This window comes from Culex pipiens, chromosome 3 (genome assembly GCF_016801865.2).
Source record: "Culex pipiens pallens isolate TS chromosome 3, TS_CPP_V2, whole genome shotgun sequence".
Lineage (NCBI taxonomy): Eukaryota > Metazoa > Arthropoda > Insecta > Diptera > Culicidae > Culex > Culex pipiens.
In genome coordinates, this window is record NC_068939.1 from 56,494,566 (window position 1) to 56,520,991 (window position 26,426).

The 26,426-nt window shown below is 28.3% G+C and overlaps 1 protein-coding gene across 1 annotated transcript in view; it reads left to right on the top strand.

Moving 5' to 3' along the window:
• The window catches only part of LOC120423616 (uncharacterized), a 33,290-nt gene extending 8,491 nt beyond the window's left edge, over positions 1-24,799 (top strand). Inside the window, exons 3-10 of the mRNA XM_039587483.2 lie at positions 1,842-2,267; positions 3,309-3,369; positions 3,429-3,675; positions 4,031-4,321; positions 4,438-4,610; positions 4,695-5,102; positions 5,165-5,239; positions 23,518-24,799. Of these exons, the coding sequence (XP_039443417.1) occupies positions 1,842-2,267; positions 3,309-3,369; positions 3,429-3,675; positions 4,031-4,321; positions 4,438-4,610; positions 4,695-5,102; positions 5,165-5,239; positions 23,518-24,025 (2,189 nt within the window). The 3' untranslated portion in view covers positions 24,026-24,799. The remainder of the gene's footprint in view (positions 1-1,841; positions 2,268-3,308; positions 3,370-3,428; positions 3,676-4,030; positions 4,322-4,437; positions 4,611-4,694; positions 5,103-5,164; positions 5,240-23,517) is intronic.
• The last annotated feature ends 1,627 nt before the right edge of the window (positions 24,800-26,426 follow it).

Here is a 26,426-nt window from a genome sequence, read left to right on the forward strand (position 1 = left end):
ATACCCTTTTAAAGCGTGACGACGGGTGAACTTGAAAAAAGGATACTTTTTACTTTGAGTGTAGTTATCAATCTGAGTAACTTTAGTTTTATTTTAACACTCGAAAAAAATCAATTCTCGAAATCGTGAATAATGTTCATGAATTTGAGAACCACGAAGGAATATATTTACGTTTACGTTTTTTGCGTTTAATGCACCATACTCATGAATAAATTCCTTCGTGGATCTCAAATTCATGAACACAATTCACGATTACGTGAATTAAATTTTCTCTGTGTATAGCTTCATTGACTATGTTGGTATGTTGAGATATCCTGAGTTATCAAGGACTTCCTGGAGTAACGTATTACCCAAGGTATTAACTTTTGAAGTCCCCAAACGGAAACAACTTAAGAACGCTTCACTGCCGTTCTACGCATAATTGTCCCATGTCATTTTTGGTCGATTCTGACTTCTTGACATTTTTAGGTTTGGTTTGACGTTTACTTTTCGAAAAACACATAAAATCAAGTACTTTGTTCGGAAACTCATTGAAAACAACACCAAGTCTGTTTGTCCCATCGTTGTACTTCTACGCATAATTGTCCCACCAAGTATTTTCTATCACGAAATTATCAGTTTGACGAAGTATTGTGTCTTGTTTACCTATTGTATAGCAAGAGGAATACTAATAAGAGTGATAAACTGCTAACTGGGATGATAAGGGACTTACAGGGTGAATAGGAACCCACGGGACAAGTATGCGTAGAAACACAAAAAACGGTCGAAAAATTTCAATCGCGTTTTTCTCAGTTGCACTTTTTTGAACATGGGACAATTATGCGTAGAACGGCAGTTCAGCGAAAGCAAATATACTGACAGAGACGTTTGTGCACAAACTACCCGCAGCGACCAATACACCGCTCGCGAGAGGGTGATGATGGTGTGCTTTTGATTTATTTAATAATTACGTTGATAACGTGTAAATTTTCAGTGATAACCGTCTACACAAACAACTCTCCCATAGTGAAGCCATTTTCCTTGTGCTGATACTTTCCATTAAATGGCGGGTCGGGTCGCACTCTGCTGGTCGCTTCTTATACCTCAACTTGTTGATTCGTACCGCGGTGAATTCGAGGGATTCGTCGATTCGTGCATTCGTGGATTGTTTGTTTGATTAATTAGTACCGCCGACCAAACGGGGTTGAAGATGCTCTCGAATGAGTGAAAGGACTGATTCCGTTCCGGCGATTTCTGCTCATTTAGTTTGCCGGAGACAATCGATCCACGTGCAAGTGTGGCTGTGCAACGGTGACGTAGGACTACGCGTGGCTTTAATTCGCTGGAATAGTTTAGAACCTGCAAGTTTTTCCAGTTTGCACTGGAGGTTATCACGGGTTCGGCTACGGTTCAGATATCGCGCGAGAACCTGTTTATTTGAATGGCATTCGAAGCTAGTGCTACAAATCCTGTTTGCTGTTTTGTTTACATTACGAGCGTGAATTAAATCAAATCTGTTTTCGCGACGAGCTCACTTAGCCAAGCTCAGCGAGTCCAGCCACTATCTGAACTGGACGGGCTTGACAACAACAATGTGCGCCGCGTGGTTTCATTAAGGGTGTATAGGAGATAATTGTGGACGTTGGTGGTTGTGGGGTTCCCGCCGTGGCAAACAGAATTCTTCAAACCGGTTACAGAAATGAGTGATGTTTATGGCACTGAGGAATTCATGGAAAAAGATTTTTTAAGGAAAAAACTGAAAAGTTTCAACCACAACACCAATATCAACAACAATGACCTAAGTGATCCGTCAAAAGGCTCACATAACTCCAAACCATACTAATGTCCACCTTTCCGAACAGGTTCCATGCGCTGGCCCGAAGAACTGGATCTGGATCTGAGCAACGAACTTTCCGGCAATGGATACGACTCGTTGCTGAACTTCCCTGTCTTCAAACAAGAATTGCCCTCACCGCCACAAAAACCTGGCCATGAAGTCATCAAAAGTTTGAAAAACGCTGCTGGATCAAGTTCGATGAATCACCATCATCACCATCAGCAACAGCAGCAGCAACAGCAACAGTTGCAGAACCAAGATCAACAGCAACAGCATCACAACCAGTCGGGATCACAGTCCAATTTGGGTGGAAACGGAAATGTTGGCAACGGAGGCAATGTCCAGCAAAATTCGGTCGGAAACGGCCTGGTGGGCGGATTGGGCGGTGAAGCAGCGGGCAACGTGGCTGCGTTGCAGAATTTCATGCATGCTAATCGATACGATAGTTCAGGTGAGTTGAAATTGATCTATTTTTGCTTTACTGAGGAATGCCGCTAAAATCACTCGAAAAATGAGATTCGAAGTTCGACTTCCTAGACCCACTTTCACGTATATACATCGACTCAAGCAGGTTTAACACTATGACAAACAAACAAAAAATCATTTTTGACCAGTTTCCTGCTTTGTTTGATTGCCCGCTTTTGTTTGCAGAAATCGATGCCAACATTTCAAAAAGCATCATGTACAAACCGTGCGTTTTGAGAAAAACGCATTTGAATGTTGAGCATCCATTTTCAATTACCATTTTTATATAAAAGCAAAATAAGATGTTCTAATGATAACAAACGATGAAAAACGTTGCTTTTGTTGATACTTAATCATCCATATTCAATAAAACATTATTTCCGTATTTTTAATTGAGAAAAACAAACATAACTTCTTTTGAAATCACCAACATCGATATCACCCTGCTGTCACTGAGGGGGGCGCTTTGTTATGATTCGTTTTTCTTCGCTGAATGTACATGGCGCTTTTTTCATGTTGCTTTTTTTTCGTCACGAGGTTTATGTAGCCTTTTGTTTGACAGGTTGACAGGGCTATATAAACAGGGACTGCTGATGGCAGAGATTTTGTTTATGTTACTTTATTTAAAATCATGATTAAACAGACTTTACTGAAGTAACTTTTGCTCATTTTTGGTGGAGAGGTAGCTTATTAGAAGTACTTTCAGAATATGCAATAACCCAGAAAGTGTCAAAATGTACATGATGCCTTTTGAAATGTTACCGTCGAAATGTCAACCTGCATACATTTGAGTTGCTTAAGCAATTGCGAGCACGAAAAAGTGCGAGTTTTTTGTTTGTCATAGTATAATACCAGCTTCAGAATCAAATTCTAAGCGAATGTCTGTGCGTGTCTAGGAATGGTAATCGAAAAATTATCACAAGATTAATTGTTTAGAAACACATGTTTTTGCAATAAAATTGATCAATAAAAATATGTCAGACTATATAAATCAGTTATTGAATAACATTTGCATACTTTTTTGCAGGTAACATCAACCAGGCCAGCGACGGCGTTCAACGGCCAGAGCATATTCACAACGATAACAGGTAACAAAACTCATTCACGTCCCAACAAATAAACCTTAATTAAATGCTGCTTCGTCCAGATTCCAGTACGTCCTGGCGGCCGCCACCTCGATCGCGACCAAGAACAACGAAGAATCTCTCACCTACCTGAACCAGGGCCAAAGTTACGAGATTAAGCTGAAAAAGCTGGGCGACCTGTCGCCCTTCCGGGGGAAGATACTGAAGAGTATTATCAAAATCTGCTTCCACGAGCGCCGCCTGCAGTACATGGAACGAGAGCAGATGCAACTCTGGCAGGCCTCTCGGCCGGGCGAGCGTATTTTGGACGTGAGTTTTCGAGGCGTCACGAGAACTCTTGTAGACAAGAAATCTTTGAGATTCGACTCTTGAAGACTTGAACTCGTAGACTTGAACTCTTAAAGACTCGAACACGTAAAGACTTGAACTCGTAAAGACTTTAACTCCTTAAGACTTGAACTCCTTAAGACTTGAACTCGTAAAGACTTGAACTCCTTAAGACTTGAACTCCTTAAGACTTGAACTCCTTAAGATTTGAACTCGTAAAGACTTGAACGCTTGAAGACTTGAACTCGTAAAGACTTGAACGCTTGAAGACATAAACTGTTAAAGACTTGAAACTGTTAAAGACTTGAACTCCTAAAGACCCGTTTCTTTTTTGTAGGTCGATATTCCGCTTTCGTACGGATTGATTCAGGTGCAACCGAACAGTAGCAGTCTTTTGAACACGATGGAAGTTTACTGGGACCCGATGAAGGAGGTCGGAGTGTACATCAAGGTGAACTGTATTTCAACCGAGTTTACGCCGAAAAAGCACGGCGGAGAAAAGGGCGTCCCGTTCCGCATTCAGGTGGAAACCTTTCTGGACAGCACGCTGAACGATACCAGCGGCAACAGTTCCGGCGGACTGGACAGCCCGGTCAGACCCCTGCACGCGGCGGCCTGCCAAATTAAGGTTAATTAAATTTTCATGGCACTGATTTGCATGCACCCTGAACCACCATCCCAAGGACGTTAAATTCTTTGTTGCTTACACCGAGTTTTCGCTTTTCCCTTTTGTAATCTTCGAAGGTTTTCAAACTCAAGGGAGCCGACCGCAAGCACAAACAGGATCGTGAAAAGATCCTCAAGCGTCCGCCGGCGGAACAGGAAAAGTTCCAGCGCAGCTGCGAGTGTACGATTCTGACGGACATCACCACGGAGTCGATGCTGACTCCGCTGGTCGGCAGTTACAGCCCGGAGCAGTGAGTATTAAATTCAGCAACTCTTGCTGCATCCACTGCCAAAGACTTCAAGTCCTGAAACCTTTAATAACTCATTCCTTCCAGCATCAAGCGCAATATATCGCCGATACTTGTGGCCACCACCCCCACGTCCCCGGTGCACATCAACAAATTCGAGAACATCATGTCCTCGTTCGGAGCCAGCGTGACCGGCACCGGTGCCAACCCCCCCAAATCAGTGTCGATGGCAACGGTAGCCGCGGTCGCTGCTGCCGCCGCCGTCAGCAGCAATCCGATCGGCATCAGCAACGTTTCGTCCACCAACGGGCTGTGCAAGCTGATGGACCAGAACGCGCTGTCGCCGACGACGCAGAACAGCGTCGAGATGGACGACTTTGTGCCGGCAATTACGAAGGAGTCGGGTCCGGCCATGCTTACCCAGTGGTTGAACTATCACCGGCTGGGCGCGTACTCGAAGACGTTTTCGCAGTTTTCGGGGTCGGATTTGCTGCGGTGAGAGGCTTGGATGAATTAGTAGATTGGAAATTTGGTTGAATGTTTGATTTCCGTTTCAGAATGTCCAAGGATGATTTATGCAAGATTTGCGGCTTAGCCGACGGGATTCGTATGTTCAACATATTGCATTCCAAGTAAGTATTTTTTAAAATTAAAAGTGAAGTACGGAGATCGGAAAAAACGCAATCAAAAAAAGTGGCGTAATCCTTAAATTCTAAAACTCTAAAATTCTAAAATTCTAAAATTCTAAAATTCTAAAATTCTAAAATTCTGAAATTCTAAAATTCTAAAATTCTAAAATTCTAAAATTCTAAAATTCTAAAATTCTAAAATTCTAAAATTCTAAAATTCTAAAATTCTAAAATTCTGAAATTCTAAAATTCTAAAATTCTAAAATTCTAAAATTCTAAAATTCTAAAATTCTAAAATTCTAAAATTCTAAAATTCCAAAATTCCAAAATTCCAAAATTCTAAAATTCTAAAATTCTAAAATTCTGAAATTCTAAAATTTTAAAATTTTAAAATTTTAAAATTTTAAAATTCTAAAATTCTAAAATTTTAAAATTCTAAAATTCTAAAATTCTAAAATTCTAAAATTCTAAAATTCTAAAATTCTAAAATTCTAAAATTCTAAAATTCTAAAATTCTAAAATTCTAAAATTCTAAAATTCTAAAATTCTAAAATTCTAAAATTCTAAAATTCTAAAATTCTAAAATTCTAAAATTCTAAAATTCTAAAATTCTAAAATTCTAAAATTCTAAAATTCTAAAATTCTATAATTCTAAAATTCTAAAATTCTAAAATTCTAATATTCTAAAATTCTAAAATTCTAAAATTCTAAAATTCTAAAATTCTAAAATTCTAAAATTCTAAAATTCTAAAATTCTAAAATTCTAAAATTCTAAAATTCTAAAATTCTAAAATTCTAAAATTCTGAAATTCTAAAATTCTAAAATTCTAAAATTCTAAAATTCTAAAATTCTAAAATTCTAAAATTCTAAAATTCTAAAATTCTAAAATTCTAAAATTCTAAAATTCTAAAATTCTAAAATTCTAAAATTCTAAAATTCTAAAATTCTAAAATTCTAAAATTCTAAAATTCTAAAATTCTAAAATTCTTAAATTCTAAAATTCTAAAATTCTTAAATTCTAAAATTCTAAAATTCTAAAATTCTAAAATTCTAAAATTCTAAAATTCTAAAATTCTAAAATTCTAAAATTCTAAAATTCTAAAATTCTAAAATTCTAAAATTCTAAAATTCTAAAATTCTAAAATTCTAAAATTCAAAAATTCAAAAATTCAAAAATTCAAAAATTCAAAAATTCAAAAATTCAAAAATTCAAAAATTCAAAAATTCAAAAATTCAAAAATTCAAAAATTCAAAAATTCAAAAATTCAAAAATTCAAAAATTCAAAAATTCAAAAATTCAAAAATTCAAAAATTCAAAAATTTTAAAATTTTAAAATTCTAAAATTCTAAAATTCTAAAATTCTAAAATTCTAAAATTCTAAAATTTTAAAATTTTAAAATTCTAAAATTTTAAAATTTTAAAATTCTAAAATTCTAAAATTCTAAAATTCTAAAATTCTAAAATTCTAAAATTCTAAAATTCTAAAATTCTAAAATTCTAAAATTCTAAAATTCTAAAATTCTAAAATTCTAAAATTCTAAAATTCTAAAATTCTAAAATTCTAAAATTCTAAAATTCTAAAATTCTAAAATTCTAAAATTCTAAAATTCTAAAATTCTAAAATTCTAAAATTATAAAATTATAAAATTATAAAATTATAAAATTATAAAATTATAAAATTATAAAATTATAAAATTATAAAATTATAAAATTATAAAATTATAAAATTATAAAATTATAAAATTATAAAATTATAAAATTATAAAATTATAAAATTATAAAATTATAAAATTATAAAATTATAAAATTATAAAATTATAAAATTATAAAATTATAAAATTATAAAATTATAAAATTATAAAATTATAAAATTATAAAATTATAAAATTATAAAATTATAAAATTATAAAATTATAAAATTATAAAATTATAAAATTATAAAATTATAAAATTATAAAATTAAAAAATTAAAAAATTAAAAAATTATAAAATTATAAAATTATAAAATTATAAAATTATAAAATTATAAAATTATAAAATTATAAAATTATAAAATTATAAAATCATAAAATTATAAAATTATAAAATTATAAAATTATAAAATTATAAAATTATAAAATTATAAAATTATAAAATTATAAAATTATAAAATTATAAAATTATAAAATTATAAAATTATAAAATTATAAAATTATAAAATTATAAAATTATAAAATTATAAAATTATAAAATTATAAAATTATAAAATTATAAAATTATGAAATTATAAAATTATAAAATTATAAAATTATAAAATTATAAAATTATAAAATTATAAAATTATAAAATTATAAAATTATAAAATTATAAAATTATAAAATTATAAAATTATAAAATTATAAAAATATAAAATTATAAAATTATAAAATTCTGAAATTCTGAAATTCTAAAATTCTAAAATTCTAAAATTTTAAAATTCTAAAATTCTAAAATTCTGAAATTCTGAAATTCTAAAATTCTAAAATTCTAAAATTCTAAAATTCTAAAATTCTAAAATTCTAAAATTCTAAAATTCTAAAATTCTAAAATTCTAAAATTCTAAAATTCTAAAATTCTAAAATTCTAAAATTCTAAAATTCTAAAATTCTAAAATTCTAAAATTCTAAAATTCTAAAATTCTAAAATTCTAAAATTCTAAAATTCTAAAATTCTAAAATTCTAAAATTCTAAAATTCTAAAATTCTAAAATTCTAAAATTCTAAAATTTTAAAATTCTAAAATTCTAAAATTCTAAAATTCTAAAATTCTAAAATTCTATAATTCTAAAATTCTAAAATTCTAAAATTCTAAAATTCTAAAATTCTAAAATTCTAAAATTCTAAAATTCTAAAATTCTAAAATTCTAAAATTCTAAAATTCTAAAATTCTAAAATTCTAAAATTCTAAAATTCTAAAATTCTAAAATTCTAAAATTCTAAAATTCTAAAATTCTAAAATTCTAAAATTCTAAAATTCTAAAATTCTAAAATTCTAAAATTCTAAAATTCTAAAATTCTAAAATTCTAAAATTCTAAAATTCTAAAATTCTAAAATTCTAAAATTCTAAAATTCTAAAATTCTAAAATTCTAAAATTCTAAAATTCTAAAATTCTAAAATTCTAAAATTCTAAAATTCTAAAATTCTAAAATTCTAAAATTCTAAAATTCTAAAATTCTAAAATTCTAAAATTCTAAAATTCTAAAATTCTAAAATTCTAAAATTCTAAAATTCTAAAATTCTAAAATTCTAAAATTCTAAAATTCTAAAATTCTAAAATTCTAAAATTCTAAAATTCTAAAATTCTAAAATTCTAAAATTCTAAAATTCTAAAATTCTAAAATTCTAAAATTCTAAAATTCTAAAATTCTAAAATTCTAAAATTTTAGAATTCTAAAATTCTAAAATTCTAAAATTCTAAAATTCTAAAATTCTAAAATTCTAAAATTCTAAAATTCTAAAATTCTAAAATTCTAAAATTATAAATTTATAAAATTATAAAATTATAAAATTATAAAATTATAAAATTATAAAATTATAAAATTATAAAATTATAAAATTATAAAATTATAAAATTATAAAATTATAAAATTATAAAATTATAAAATTATAAAATTATAAAATTATAAAATTATAAAATTATAAAATTATAAAATTATAAAATTATAAAATTATAAAATTATAAAATTATAAAATTATAAAATTATAAAATTATAAAATTATAAAATTATAAAATTATAAAATTATAAAATTATAAAATTATAAAATTATAAAATTATAAAATTATAAAATTATAAAATTATAAAATTATAAAATTATAAAATTATAAAATTATAAAATTATAAAATTATAAAATTATAAAATTATAAAATTATAAAATTATAAAATTATAAAATTATAAAATTATAAAATTATAAAATTATAAAATTCTAAAATTCTAAAATTCTAAAATTCTAAAATTCTAAAATTCTAAAATTCTAAAATTCTAAAATTCTGAAATTCTAAAATTCTAAAATTCTAAAATTCTAAAATTCTAAAATTCTAAAATTCTAAAATTCTAAAATTCTAAAATTCTAAAATTCTAAAATTCTAAAATTCTAAAATTCTAAAATTCTAAAATTCTAAAATTCTAAAATTCTAAAATTCTAAAATTCTAAAATTCTAAAATTCTAAAATTCTAAAATTCTAAAATTCTAAAATTCTAAAATTCTAAAATTCTAAAATTCTAAAATTCTAAAATTCTAAAATTCTAAAATTCTAAAATTCTAAAATTCTAAAATTCTAAAATTCTAAAATTCTAAAATTCTAAAATTCTAAAATTCTAAAATTCTAAAATTCTAAAATTCTAAAATTCTAAAATTCTAAAATTCTAAAATTCTAAAATTCTAAAATTCTAAAATTCTAAAATTCTAAAATTCTAAAATTCTAAAATTCTAAAATTCTAAAATTCTAAAATTCTAAAATTCTAAAATTCTAAAATTCTAAAATTCTAAAATTCTAAAATTCTAAAATTCTAAAATTCTAAAATTCTAAAATTCTAAAATTCTAAAATTCTAAAATTCTAAAATTCTAAAATTCTAAAATTCTAAAATTCTAAAATTCTAAAATTCTAAAATTCTAAAATTCTAAAATTCTAAAATTCTAAAATTCTAAAATTCTAAAATTCTAAAATTCTAAAATTCTAAAATTCTAAAATTCTAAAATTCTAAAATTCTAAAATTCTAAAATTCTAAAATTCTAAAATTCTAAAATTTTAGAATTCTAAAATTCTAAAATTCTAAAATTCTAAAATTCTAAAATTCTAAAATTCTAAAATTCTAAAATTCTAAAATTCTAAAATTCTAAAATTCTAAAATTCTAAAATTCTAAAATTCTAAAATTATAAATTTATAAAATTATAAAATTATAAAATTATAAAATTATAAAATTATAAAATTATAAAATTATAAAATTATAAAATTATAAAATTATAAAATTATAAAATTAAAAAATTATAAAATTATAAAATTATAAAATTATAAAATTATAAAATTATAAAATTATAAAATTATAAAATTATAAAATTATAAAATTATAAAATCATAAAATTATAAAATTATAAAATTATAAAATTATAAAATTATAAAATTATAAAATTATAAAATTATAAAATTATAAAATTATAAAATTATAAAATTATAAAATTATAAAATTATAAAATTATAAAATTATAAAATTATAAAATTATAAAATTATAAAATTATAAAATTATAAAATTATAAAATTATGAAATTATAAAATTATAAAATTATAAAATTATAAAATTATAAAATTATAAAATTATAAAATTATAAAATTATAAAATTATAAAATTATAAAATTATAAAATTATAAAATTATAAAATTATAAAATTATAAAAATATAAAATTATAAAATTATAAAATTATAAAATTATAAAATTATGAAATTATAAAATTATAAAATTATAAAATTATAAAATTATAAAATTATAAAATTATAAAATTATAAAATTATAAAATTATAAAATTATAAAATTATAAAATTATAAAATTATAAAATTATAAAATTATAAAAATATAAAATTATAAAATTATAAAATTCTGAAATTCTGAAATTCTGAAATTCTAAAATTCTAAAATTTTAAAATTCTAAAATTCTAAAATTCTAAAATTCTGAAATTCTAAAATTCTAAAATTCTAAAATTCTAAAATTCTAAAATTCTAAAATTCTAAAATTCTAAAATTCTAAAATTCTAAAATTCTAAAATTCTAAAATTCTAAAATTCTAAAATTCTAAAATTCTAAAATTCTAAAATTCTAAAATTCTAAAATTCTAAAATTTTAAAATTCTAAAATTCTAAAATTCTAAAATTCTAAAATTCTAAAATTCTAAAATTCTAAAATTCTAAAATTCTAAAATTCTAAAATTCTAAAATTCTAAAATTCTAAAATTCTAAAATTCTAAAATTCTAAAATTCTAAAATTCTAAAATTCTAAAATTCTAAAATTCTAAAATTCTAAAATTCTAAAATTCTAAAATTCTAAAATTCTAAAATTCTAAAATTCTAAAATTCTAAAATTCTAAAATTCTAAAATTCTAAAATTCTAAAATTCTAAAATTCTAAAATTCTAAAATTCTAAAATTCTAAAATTCTAAAATTCTAAAATTCTAAAATTCTAAAATTCTAAAATTCTAAAATTCTAAAATTCTAAAATTCTAAAATTCTAAAATTCTAAAATTCTAAAATTCTAAAATTCTAAAATTCTAAAATTCTAAAATTCTAAAATTCTAAAATTCTAAAATTCTAAATTCTAAAATTCTAAAATTCTAAAATTCTAAAATTCTAAAATTCTAAAATTCTAAAATTCTAAAATTCTAAAATTCTAAAATTCTAAAATTCTAAAATTCTAAAATTCTAAAATTCTAAAATTCTAAAATTCTAAAATTCTAAAATTCTAAAATTCTAAAATTCTAAAATTCTAAAATTCTAAAATTCTAAAATTCTAAAATTCTAAAATTCTAAAATTCTAAAATTCTAAAATTCTAAAATTTTAGAATTCTAAAATTCTAAAATTCTAAAATTCTAAAATTCTAAAATTCTAAAATTCTAAAATTCTAAAATTCTAAAATTCTAAAATTATAAATTTATAAATTTATAAATTTATAAATTTATAAAATTATAAAATTATAAAATTATAAAATTATAAAATTATAAAATTATAAAATTATAAAATTATAAAATTATAAAATTATAAAATTATAAAATTATAAAATTATAAAATTATAAAATTATAAAATTATAAAATTATAAAATTATAAAATTATAAAATTATAAAATTATAAAATTATAAAATTATAAAATTATAAAATTATAAAATTATAAAATTATAAAATTATAAAATTATAAAATTATAAAATTATAAAATTATAAAATTATAAAATTATAAAATTATAAAATTATAAAATTATAAAATTATAAAATTATAAAATTATAAAATTATAAAATTATAAAATTATAAAATTATAAAATTATAAAATTATAAAATTATAAAATTATAAAATTATAAAATTATAAAATTATAAAATTATAAAATTATAAAATTATAAAATTATAAAATTATAAAATTATAAAATTATAAAATTATAAAATTATAAAATTATAAAATTATAAAATTATAAAATTATAAAATTATAAAATTATAAAATTATAAAATTATAAAATTATAAAATTATAAAATTATAAAATTATAAAATTATAAAATTATAAAATTATAAAATTATAAAATTATAAAATTATAAAATTCTAAAATTCTAAAATTCTAAAATTCTAAAATTCTAAAATTCTAAAATTCTAAAATTCTAAAATTCTAAAATTCTAAAATTCTAAAATTCTAAAATTCTAAAATTCTAAAATTCTAAAATTCTAAAATTCTAAAATTCTAAAATTCTAAAATTCTAAAATTCTAAAATTCTAAAATTCTAAAATTCTAAAATTCTAAAATTCTAAAATTCTAAAATTCTAAAATTCTAAAATTCTAAAATTCTAAAATTCTAAAATTCTAAAATTCTAAAATTCTAAAATTCTAAAATTCTAAAATTCTAAAATTCTAAAATTCTAAAATTCTAAAATTCTAAAATTCTAAAATTCTAAAATTCTAAAATTCTAAAATTCTAAAATTCTAAAATTCTAAAATTCTAAAATTCTAAAATTCTAAAATTCTAAAATTCTAAAATTCTAAAATTCTAAAATTCTAAAATTCTAAAATTCTAAAATTCTAAAATTCTAAAATTCTAAAATTCTAAAATTCTAAAATTCTAAAATTCTAAAATTCTAAAATTCTAAAATTCTAAAATTCTAAAATTCTAAAATTCTAAAATTCTAAAATTCTAAAATTCTAAAATTCTAAATTCTAAAATTCTAAAATTCTAAAATTCTAAAATTCTAAAATTCTAAAATTCTAAAATTCTAAAATTCTAAAATTCTAAAATTCTAAAATTCTAAAATTCTAAAATTTTAGAATTCTAAAATTCTAAAATTCTAAAATTCTAAAATTCTAAAATTCTAAAATTCTAAAATTCTAAAATTCTAAAATTCTAAAATTCTAAAATTCTAAAATTCTAAAATTCTAAAATTCTAAAATTCTAAAATTATAAATTTATAAAATTATAAAATTATAAAATTATAAAATTATAAAATTATAAAATTATAAAATTATAAAATTATAAAATTATAAAATTATAAAATTATAAAATTATAAAATTATAAAATTATAAAATTATAAAATTATAAAATTCTAAAATTATAAAATTATAAAATTATAAAATTATAAAATTATAAAATTATAAAATTATAAAATTATAAAATTATAAAATTATAAAATTATAAAATTATAAAATTATAAAATTATAAAATTATAAAATTATAAAATTATAAAATTATAAAATTATAAAATTATAAAATTATAAAATTATAAAATTATAAAATTATAAAATTATAAAATTATAAAATTATAAAATTATAAAATTATAAAATTATAAAATTATAAAATTATAAAATTATAAAATTATAAAATTATAAAATTATAAAATTATAAAATTATAAAATTATAAAATTATAAAATTATAAAATTATAAAATTATAAAATTATAAAATTATAAAATTATAAAATTATAAAATTATAAAATTATAAAATTATAAAATTATAAAATTATAAAATTATAAAATTATAAAATTATAAAATTATAAAATTATAAAATTATAAAATTATAAAATTATAAAATTATAAAATTATAAAATTATAAAATTATAAAATTATAAAATTATAAAATTATAAAATTATAAAATTATAAAATTATAAAATTATAAAATTATAAAATTATAAAATTATAAAATTATAAAATTATAAAATTATAAAATTATAAAATTATAAAATTATAAAATTATAAAATTATAAAATTATAAAATTATAAAATTCTAAAATTCTAAAATTCTAAAATTCTAAAATTCTAAAATTCTAAAATTCTAAAATTCTAAAATTCTAAAATTCTAAAATTCTAAAATTCTAAAATTCTAAAATTCTAAAATTCTAAAATTCTAAAATTCTAAAATTCTAAAATTCTAAAATTCTAAAATTCTAAAATTCTAAAATTCTAAAATTCTAAAATTCTAAAATTCTAAAATTCTAAAATTCTAAAATTCTAAAATTCTAAAATTCTAAAATTCTAAAATTCTAAAATTCTAAAATTCTAAAATTCTAAAATTCTAAAATTCTAAAATTCTAAAATTCTAAAATTCTAAAATTCTAAAATTCTAAAATTCTAAAATTCTAAAATTCTAAAATTCTAAAATTCTAAAATTCTAAAATTCTAAAATTCTAAAATTCTAAAATTCTAAAATTCTAAAATTCTAAAATTCTAAAATTCTAAAATTCTAAAATTCTAAAATTCTAAAATTCTAAAATTCTAAAATTCTAAAATTCTAAATTCTAAAATTCTAAAATTCTAAAATTCTAAAATTCTAAAATTCTAAAATTCTAAAATTCTAAAATTCTAAAATTCTAAAATTCTAAAATTCTAAAATTCTAAAATTCTAAAATTCTAAAATTCTAAAATTCTAAAATTCTAAAATTCTAAAATTCTAAAATTCTAAAATTCTAAAATTCTAAAATTCTAAAATTCTAAAATTCTAAAATTCTAAAATTCTAAAATTCTAAAATTCTAAAATTCTAAAATTCTAAAATTCTAAAATTCTAAAATTCTAAAATTCTAAAATTCTAAAATTCTAAAATTCTAAAATTCTAAAATTCTAAAATTCTAAAATTCTAAAATTCTAAAATTTTAAAATTCTAAAATTCTAAAATTCTAAAATTCTAAAATTCTAAAATTCTAAAATTCTAAAATTCTAAAATTCTAAAATTCTAAAATTCTAAAATTCTAAAATTCTAAAATTCTAAAATTCTAAAATTCTAAAATTCTAAAATTCTAAAATTCTAAAATTCTAAAATTCTAAAATTCTAAAATTCTAAAATTCTAAAATATAAAATTATAAAATTATAAAATTATAAAATTATTAAATTATTAAATTATAAAATTATAAAATTATAAAATTATAAAATTATAAAATTATAAAATTATAAAATTATAAAATTATAAAATTATAAAATTATAAAATTATAAAATTATAAAATTATAAAATTTTAAAATTATAAAATTATAAAATTATAAAATTATAAAATTATAAAATTATAAAATTATAAAATTATAAAATTATAAAATTATAAAATTAAAAAATTCAAAAAATCAAAACTTCGAAAATTTTGAAATTCTAATATTCTAAAATTCTAAAATTTTAAAATTGTAAAATTGTAAAAGTCTTAAGAGCGAGTCCACGAGCAAAGCATACCCATCTCGCATCGACCTCTCCAATCTGCCTGAAATTTTCAGAGGTTGTTTGTACATATAAAACTAGCATCTGGCCAAAATATGAGCACTCTAGGTTAACGGGAAGTGGGGCAAATCGGGACACAAAGTTTGAAGGTTCAAAAACGTCAAAAATCGTAAAAAAGCTTTAACTTGGGCAAAATTCAATTTAATTTCAAAATTCAAAATGCATCTGAAAGGGCTCAAAAATGCAACAAAATGCAGGGTAGAGCATCCCGATTGGTTAAATCTAAAGAAAGTTATTGGCATTTTAGTGAAAAAATAGCATAATTTTCAAACTCAAATAAAAAAGTGTTCCATCCAGTTATCAACTCGGTTCGACCTGCAGCTTGTAGGGGACATCTGGGACTACCATCTGAGGATGAGAACGCTTTGGGTAAGGCAGTTTAACGTATTAAATAGACACTTTTACTTTTAGTGAAGTTTTTGGTTGAAAATTTTTGCTCGGGGGACCCCTTAGATCCCATTTTCTGGTGATAATTTTATCATATTCGTGTTCCTGAGACAATTTCACAATAGAAACATACATAAAAATGTTTATTTTGATCCATCTTAACCCTTTAACCCGTATAGGCCTGGGTGAAATTGGAATCACTAAAATGGCCATAACTCAGCGAAAACTCAACCAATTTGCATACTTCTTTATTAGTTGGACTCGTTAGAATGTCTATTTTCCGAAAATGACCCGCAGAACCCGGAAATGTTCCGGTGGCCGGAGATATTCCGGTGGGTCACTGGGTCAAACAGGGTCAAAAATGGCCATTTTTGGGTCCCGCACTATTTTGTTGATAGAAATCTTGGAAAAAAACACATTTTTTTCATGTTACGATCTTTGTTCTACCAACAGACAATACTGACCAATGATTTTGCACCTCCGGGGATGTTCCGGATTGAACGGGCAGGTTCCCTACCCCGGGGGAACCGGTCAAGGGACGGTCAGAAATAAAACTATTTCTATCATGGCAATATGGGTGTCAAAGTTCATCATTTTCAAAATCAAGCTCATCTTTGATCCCCAAAACCACTTTTGGACCGATCTGGCCACTTTGGGACCGGTTCCCGGTACTCCAGTGAAATCCGGAATAAGGCAAATTACGGGAATATTTCTGAACAATTTTTGACTGGGCAATATGGGAGTCAAAGTTCATCATTTTCAAAACAAAGCTCATCAATGATCCCCAGAACCACTTTTGGATCGATCTGGCCACTTTGGGACCGGTTCCCGGTACTCCGGTGGAACCCGGAATATGGCAAATTAGGGGATTATTTCTGTATAATTTTTGACTGGGCAATATGGGTGTCAAAGTTCATCATTTTCAAAACAAAGCTCATCCATGATCACCAAAACCACTTTTGGACCGATCTGGCCACTTCGTGACCGGTTCCCGGTACTCCGGTGGAACTCGGAATATGGCAAATTACGGGATTATTTCTGTATAATTTTTGGCATGGCAATATGGATGTCAAAGTTCATTATTTTCAAAATCAAGCTCATCTATGATCCCCAAAACCACTTTTGGATCGATCTGGCCACTTTGGGACCGGTTCCCGGTACTCCAGTGAAATCCGGAATATGGCAAATTACGGGATTATTTCTGAACAATTTTTGACTGGGCAATATGGGTGTCAAAGTTCATCATTTTCAAAATTTAGCTCGTCCATGATCCCCAGAACCACTTTTGGATCGATCTGGCCACTTTGGGACCGGTTCCCGGTACTCCGGTGGAACCCGGATTATGGAAAATTACGGGATTATTCCTGAATAATTTTTGACAGGGCAATATGGATGTCAATGTTCATCATTTTCATAATTTAGCTCATTTATGATCCCCAAAACCACTTTTGGACCGATCTGGCCACTTTGGGACCGGTTCCCGGTACTCCGGTGGAACCCGAAATATGGCAAATTACGGGATTATTCCTGAATAATTTTTGACAGGGCAATATGGAAGCCAAAGTTCATCATTTTCAAAACAAAGCTCATTTATGATCCCCAAAACCACTTTTAGACCGATCTGGCCACTTTGGGACCGGTTCCCGGTACCCAGTGAAATCCGGAATATGGCAAATTACGGGATTATTTCTGAATAATTTTTGACAGGGCAATATGGATGTCAAAGTTCATCATTTTCAAAATCAAGCTCATTTATGATCCCCAAAACCATTTTTGGACCGATCTGGCCACTTTGGGACCGGTTCCCGGTACTCCAGTGAAATCCGGAATATGGCAAATTACGGGATTATTCCTGAATAATTTTTGACAGGGCAATATGGATGTCAAAGTTCATCATTTTCAAAATCAAGCTCATTTATGATCCCCAAAACCACTTTTGAAACGATCTGGCCACTTTGGGACCGGTTCCCGGTACTCCGGTGGAACTCGGAATATGGCAAATTACGGGATTATTCCTGAATAATTTTTGACAGGGCAATATGGATGTCAATGTTCATCATTTTCAAAATCAAGCTCATTTATGATCCCCAAAACCACTTTTGGACCGATCTGGCCACTTTGGGACCGGTTCCCGGTACTCCGGTGGAACTCGGAATATGGCAAATTACGGGATTATTCCTGAATAATTTTTGTCAGGGCAATATGGATGTCCATGTTCATCATTTTCATAATTTAGCTCATCTATGATCCCCAAAACCACTTTTGGACCGATCTGGCCACTTTGGGTCCGGTTCCCGGTACTCCAGTGGAACTCGGAATATGGCAAATTACGGGATTATTTCTGAATAATTTTTGACAGGGCAATATGGATGTCAAAGTTCATCATTTTCAAAACAAAGCTCATTTATGATCCCCAAAACGACTTTTTGACCGATCTGGCCACATTGGGACCGGTTCCCGGTACTCCGGTGGATCTCGGAATATGGCAAATTACGGGATTATTTCTGAATAATTTTTGACAGGGCAATATGGATGTCAAAGTACATCATTTTCGAAATCAAGCTCATCTATGATCCCCAAAACCACTTTTGGACCGATCTGGCCACTTTGGGACCGGTTCCCGGTACTCCGGTGGAACCCGGAACAAGGCAAATTATGGGATTATTTCTGAACAATTTTTGACTGGGCAATATGGAAGTCAAAGTTCATCATTTTCAAAACAAAGCTCATCCATGATCACCAAAACCACTTTTAAACCGATCTGGCCACTTTGGGACCGGTTCCCGGTACTCCATCCAGTGAAATCCGGAATATGGCAAATTACGGGATGATTTCTGAATATTTTTTGTCTGGGCAATATGGATGTCAAAGTTCATCATTTTCAAAATCAAGCTCATCTATGATCCCCAAAACCACTTTTGGACCGATCTGGCCACTTTGGGACCGGTTCCCGGTACTCCGGTGGAACCCGGAATAAGGCAAATTACGGGATTTTTTCTGTATAATTTATGGCATGGCAATATGGATGTCAAAGTTCATCATTATTCAGAAATAATCCCCTAATTTGCCATATTCCGGGTTCCACCGGAGTACCGGGAACCGGCCTCAAAGTGGCCAGATCGGTCCAAAAGTGGTTTTGGGGATCATAGATGAGCTAAATTATGAAAATAATGAACATTGACATCCATATTGCCCTGTCAAAAATTATTCAGGAATAATCCCGTAATTTTCCATATTCCGAGTTCCACCGGAGTACCGGGAACCGGTCCCAAAGTGGCCAGATCGGTCCAAAAGTGGTTTTGGGGATCATAAATGAGCTTGATTTTGAAAATGATGAACTTTGACATCCATATTGCCCTGTCAAAAATTATTCAGAAATAATCCCGTAATTTGCCATATTCCGAGATCCACCGGAGTACCGGGAACCGGTCCCAATGTGGCCAGATCGATCCAAAAGTGGTTTTGGAAATTATGTATGAGCTTGGTTTTGAAAATTATCAACTTTGACATCCATATTGCCCTGTCAAAAATTATTCAGGAATAATCCCGTAATTTGCCATATTCCGAGTTCCACCGGAGTACCGGGAACCGGTCCCAAAGTGGCCAGATCGGTCAAAAAGTGGTTTTGGGGATCATAAATGAGCTTGATTTTGAAAATGATGAACATTGACATCCATATTGCCCTGTCAAAAATTATTCAGGAATAATCCCGTAATTTGCCATATTCCGAGTTCCACCGGAGTACCGGGAACCGGTCCCAAAGTGGCCAGATCGGTCCAAAAGTGGTTTTGGGGATCATAAATGAGCTTGATTTTGAAAATGATGAACATTGACATCCATATTGCCCTGTCAAAAATTATTCAGGAATAATCCCGTAATTTGCCATATTCCGAGTTCCACCGGAGTACCGGGAACCGGTCCCAAAGTGGCCAGATCGGTCCAAAAGTGGTTTTGGGGATCATAAATGAGCTTGATTTTGAAAATGATGAACATTGACATCCATATATCCCTGTCAAAAATTATTCAGGAATAATCCCGTAATTTGCCATATTCCGAGTTCCACCGGAGTACCGGGAACCGGTCCCAAAGTGGCCAGATCGATCCAAAAGTGGTTCTGGGGATCATGGATGAGCTAAATTTTGAAAATGATGAACTTTGACACCCATATTGCCCAGTCAAAAATTGTTCAGAAATAATCCCGTAATTTGCCATATTCCGGATTTCACTGGAGTACCGGGAACCGGTCCCAAAGTGGCCAGATCGGTCCAAAAGTGGTTTTGGGGATCATAGATGAGCCTGATTTTGAAAATGATGAACTTTGACATCCATATTGCCATGCCAAAAATGATACAGAAATAATCCCGTAATTTGCCATATTCCGAGTTCCACCGGAGTACCGGGAACCGGTCCCGAAGTGGCCAGATCGGTCCAAAAGTGGTTTTGGTGATCATGGATGAGCTTTGTTTTGAAAATGATGAACTTTGACACCCATATTGCCCAGTCAAAAATTATACAGAAATAATCCCGTAATTTGCCATATTCAGGGTTCCACCGGAGTACCGGGAACCGGTCCCAAAGTGGCCAGATCGATCCAAAAGTGGTTCTGGGGATCATGGATGAGCTTTGTTTTGAAAATGATGAACTTTGACTCCCATATTGCCCAGTCAAAAATTGTTCAGAAATATTCCCGTAATTTGCCTTATTCCGGATTTCACTGGAGTACCGGGAACCGGTCCCAAAGTGGCCAGATCGGTCCAAAAGTGGTTTTGGGGATCAAAGATGAGCTTGATTTTGAAAATGATGAACTTTGACACCCATATTGCCATGATAGAAATAGTTTTATTTCTGACCGTCCCTTGACCGGTTCCCCCGGGGTAGGGAACCTGCCCGCTCAATCCGGAACATCCCCGGTGGTGCAAAATCATTGGTCAGTATTGTCTGTTGGCAGAACAAAGATCGTAACATGAAAAAATGTGTTTTTTCCAAGATTTCTATCAACAAAATAGTGCGGGACCCAAAAATGGCCATTTTTGACCCTGTTTGACCCAGTGACCCACCGGAATATCTCCGGCCACCGGAACATTTCCGGGTTCTGCGGGTCATTTTCGGAAAATAGACATTCTAACGAGTCCAACTAATAAAGAAGTATGTAAATTGGTTGAGTTTTCGCTGAGTTATGGCCATTTTAGTGATTCCAATTTCACCCAGGCCTATACGGGTTAAAAAATAAAAGTTAAAAAAAATCTTCGATTCACATTTATTGAAAATCAAGCTCGTTTCCAAGGATACTAGATGACACCAGAAAAAAGCAGCTTCATATTTTTTTTTAACTTTTATTTTTTAAAGGGTTAAAATGGATCAAAATAAACATTTTTATGTATGTTTCTATTGTGAAATTGTCTCAGGAACACGAATATGATAAAATTATTACCAGAAAATGGGATCTAAGGGGTCCCCCGAGCAAAAATTTACAACCAAAAACTTCACTAAAAGTAAAAGTGTCTATTTAATACGTTAAACTGCCTTACCCAAAGCGTTCTCATCCTCAGATGGTAGTCCCAGATGTCCCCTACAAGCTGCAGGTCGAACCGAGTTGATATCTGGATGGAACACTTTTTTATTTGAGTTTGAAAATTATGCTATTTTTTCACTAAAATGCCAATAACTTTCTTTAGATTTAACCAATCGGGATGCTCTACCCTGCATTTTGTTGCATTTTTTGAGCCCTTTCAGATGCATTTTGAATTTTGAAATTAAATTGAATTTTGCCCAATCTACAGCTTTTTTACGATTTTTGACGTTTTTGAACCTTCAAACTTTGTGTCCCGATTTGCCCCACTTCCCGTTGACCTAGAGTGCTCATATTTTGGCCAGATGCTAATTTTATATGTACAAACAACCTCTGAAAATTTTAGGCAGATTGGTGAGGTCCAAACGACGTCCCATACAAAGGGGTATGCCCTGTTCGTGGACTCGCTCTTAAATGAATTGCTAAATTTCCACATTTTTACAATTATTAACCGAATTTTAATTGAAATTACAAATTTTAACACTTCAATAGTGTAGATCTTTAAAATTTTAGAATTTCTGAATTTTAAAAGCTTAGATTTATTTTATTTTTGAACATCAGTATTTTTGAATTTTTCTGATTCTAATTTTTGGTAAAATTTTGTAATTAAAGCCCTTCTTTTAGTTTTAATTTTTTAATAATAAATTTAAAAAAATCTTTATTACTGATTTTCTTTTGCCAGAAAACTGTTATTGCTTTGGCTTTTCCCCTTTGGTTGTTTTCATTCCGAGCAAAAATAAGAAATCCCACTTTTGAATATTCGGCATTTTAAGATTCTACGTTTGAGGCAAAACAGGATTTTCAATACTTTTTATTTATTTGGGGTTTTGCGTTCCTTCCGAGCTCCGTACCAGGCAACCTTGAATGGTGAAATAAATGCATAGCTAGTTCAAAAATCTTCACTAAAGGAATTAGATGGATCAGATGAGTAATACTGTTAGACTCCGGACAACTATTTTTGTGTATTTTATTATTTCGATGAAACTTTATGTGTACTTTTTCTATGAAAATATTTGAAAATCTTAATCTTGAAAACGGATTTCTAAATGATTTGGTGTCTTCAACAAAGTTGTAGGTATTACTGAGGACTTCTGAAAAAGCTACACGCGTTTTGCCTTCCTCACGTTACTGAGGAAAGGCTATAAAATCACTCGAAAAATGAACTTCTCAATTAGACCTCCTAGACCCACCTTCATGTATACCTATCGACTCAGAATCGAATTCTGAGCAAATGTCTGTGTGTGTGGTAGGATGTTGATCAAAAAATTGTCACTCGATTATCTCGACATTGGCTGAATCGATTTTGTCCGTTTTGGCGTCATTCGATCCGTCTTGGGGTCCCATAAGTCGCTATTAAAAATTATGCAGTTTAGTGAAGTACTTCAAAAGTTATGCTAAAAAACGATTTTAACAAAAGTCCAGAAGATTGTAAAAAGGGTGGTTTTTGTAAGAAAACCCGTCATGCTATACATTTTCAGAAAGGAATTTAAAAGACCTTTTCAACGCGTCCAAGACATTGAAGATCTGACAAATCTATCAAAAGTTATATGCACTTAAGTGTTATTTATACGCTTTTTGGAGGCCAGATCTCAGATATTTTGATGAAAACGTTGTCCGGATCTCTCATGCGACCTATCGTAGGATGGGTATTCAAAAGACCTTTCTAATGCGTCCGAAACATTGAAGATCTGACAACCCTATCAAAAGTTATAAGCATTTAAGTGTTATTTAAGCACTTTTTGCATTTTGGATAGCACCCTTTAAATGTGAGGAAGGCGCCAACCATCTAAGGGTGGATTAAGTAACGTTTTTTTAACTTGAAATTTGAAGTTTTGTAATAATTTTGTTTAATTTTCAAGGGCCATCGCTCCACGTTTGACGATTTACGTATGCTTCGAGGGAACCATGTACCACGCCATATATTTGCACGGCAACACCATCTCGGAATTGGTCCACAAGCTGCAGAAGATTCCCGGCTTCACGGACGTCCTACAGGGTATGAATTCGTCCGAAAACAGCAACAGTCCGTGGCTGGGCAACTATCAGCGTGCGATGAAGAGCTCGGCCGCCGCCGCAGCCGCTGGTTCCGGCGGGCCAAAATATTCGGGCGGTGTGACCATCAGCGATGCGCACACGTCCATTCCGTCGCCATCGTCGCCCATTTCGTCGTCGTCGATGCCACCGCGGATAAATCTGCTCGTCAACGGGCCGAACGGGGTGCACGTGCTGCTGACGGAGGACGTTCTGAACAACATCAAGGACGAGAGTCTGTTCCAGCTGGAGGTCAAACCGAACGGAAACGTGCTGATGAAGGCTGTCGCGGCCGTCGGGACTTCCGGGGGTGGCGGAGAAAACGATATGAATTAAGAAGCTCTGTGTTTTGTCCGCGCGCAAAGAAGGCAAATATAGTGGCATTTTTTTTTTTTTGGAAAATTCTCAACCGTTCTCTCTGACAGTGTCGGCGTCATGTTATTATCTTTTTTTTTTTGTTATTCTACCATTAGCTCCATTCATTGTGTTTGATGTTCGGTGTCGGATGTACTTCATTTTTTGTCTGTTTTAATAAAATCTTTATAACTTTTGTTAAATTCGTTCTGAAACTCAATTGAACGCACGGTTAAACGCTGCTTGGTCGATTCGCGATGATTGTTTGTGAGTGCCGTTGGAAATGTTGAGCTACTGTTTTGAGACTGAGCAGCTTTAACTTTTTAGATTTAAGGAAAACGAGCAACGCCATAAAATTTGCTGAAGCGAAAAAGTGAGCGTGAAATTATATTTCGAAACCATAGAACACCTCTCCTGTGGCAATCAATGATCAGGGTTAAAATGTTAAATTGTGGCATTTATGTGCATGTAGAGAACGTTGAATTTGTTGTTAAAGATATGATCAAGGCGTGGGCGGAATAAATCAAGAGATTTCTTGCAAGTACAAAAACTAACCCCTTAAACAATGCTTATTTGTGCAAGAGAACACGACGATATGTGCCTTACATTGATAGCTGTTAAACGTAATCATCACTTCTTGGAGAGCAAGAAAGAAACTAAATTAAAAAATCGCTCAAAATAGCGAACTAAAAAAAAAGAATAGATTAGCTCACACTGTCAATCACTTAAGAAACCTCATCGAAACTCCTTGGAAAATATGTGATGGCAATAATGAGAACATAAATTGAAACAATTTCTGAAATCCATAAGGGCCTTGCTTCAACTAAGACCGAAAAGCACATATAATGGGCACAAAATTGCTACAAAATACTTGTTACAACCAATATATGAAATCTTTGTATTGATGTAGTGTAGAAGAAAAGCTATATATTCTCAAATAAATTGTGAAAAAAATCGGGAAACCGTAATAAATTTTATTTTCCATTTCAACCAAAATCCGAAATTCCACATGCATAGGAGAACCCCATATTATAAGTCAAAATAGAATTTATTGGGTCCTAAAATATAATTAAGATTAGTGACTTGTGTACACGATTTAACAAAACTGACTTTTTGGCGGGCATTCAGGGGTTCGTTCCGGTGAGTCCAAATCCCAAATATAAGCTTGGTTCGATGTAATATTCGAATTTTAAATGAGATTTAATCCGTAAGTTTTTATCACAGTTTGGCATTTTTTTGATAAATCGGCCCATGGATCTGTACCTGGAACTGATTCTTGGTCAGGCGGTGGTTGGAAATGACCAACGACCTTGGAATTAGTTCGCCAGGATCTCTGCCATGCCGAAATAAGTCATTGAGAGCTTACACCACTCACTTACCCGCAGTGTTGGCATTCTCGCAACCTCGCGAGAAAAAAAATCATCTCTCTCGAGTTCTCGCTGAGAGTCCCGAGCTGTCGCGAGAGAGGCCGAGCGACTCGCCAATTGCCCTTCTCTCCCCCGCTCGCGAGAAATAAAACGAGTTGGCAGCGAAGAAAAAAACAACACAACTATTGAAGTTACACTTCTTTACCATCGTGTCGTTCGATTTCATAAACCTGATACACTCAACCCCCGGTGGTTGGCCACGTTTTTGTTTGACACTTTTTTAGTTTGTACTCCGTTGGTTTGACAAAGTCAAACTAAAAAGTGACGAACTGTCACTTTTTATACAGCGCTCAAGCGCACTATCAAAACAAACGTTTGGTAGTATGTGTGAACTCCGTGTAAAAGGGGTGTCAAACTAAAAAGTGACACTCGAATCCCAAGTGTGATACAAACTATACTTTCCCATAATTTCGTTGCCGGCCGCGATTATAGAGTTATCTAAGCCCGCTCTCACGCACACTTGCACACCATTTGTTTTGCTGGCGAGTACAAAATTTAACCTCAATCTTTTTCGTGTACGTATACGCAATACATGCGCATGTAGATAACTCTATTGGATGGGAAAATACACACAAAGTTTTAAAAAAATGTGTACATGTTTTTCATTTAATTGTTTCATTTTTGAAATGTTAAAGGATCGAACTATTTGCCTTCCTCACTTTACTGAGGAAAGGCTATAAAATCACTCGAAAAACGAACCTTTTAGTTAGACCTCCTAGACCTACCTTCATTTGTACATATCGACTCAGAATCACCAGCTGAGCAAATGTCTGTCTGTTTGGCTGTATGTATACATGTGTACCAAATCAATGTCACTGGAATATCTCGACACAGGCTCAACCGATTTTGGCAAGAATGGTTTCAATCGACCCGTCTTAACGTCCCCTAAGTTGCTATTTAAATTCATACAGTTTTATCTTGTATTTAAAAGTTATGTTAAAAAACTGTTTCATATT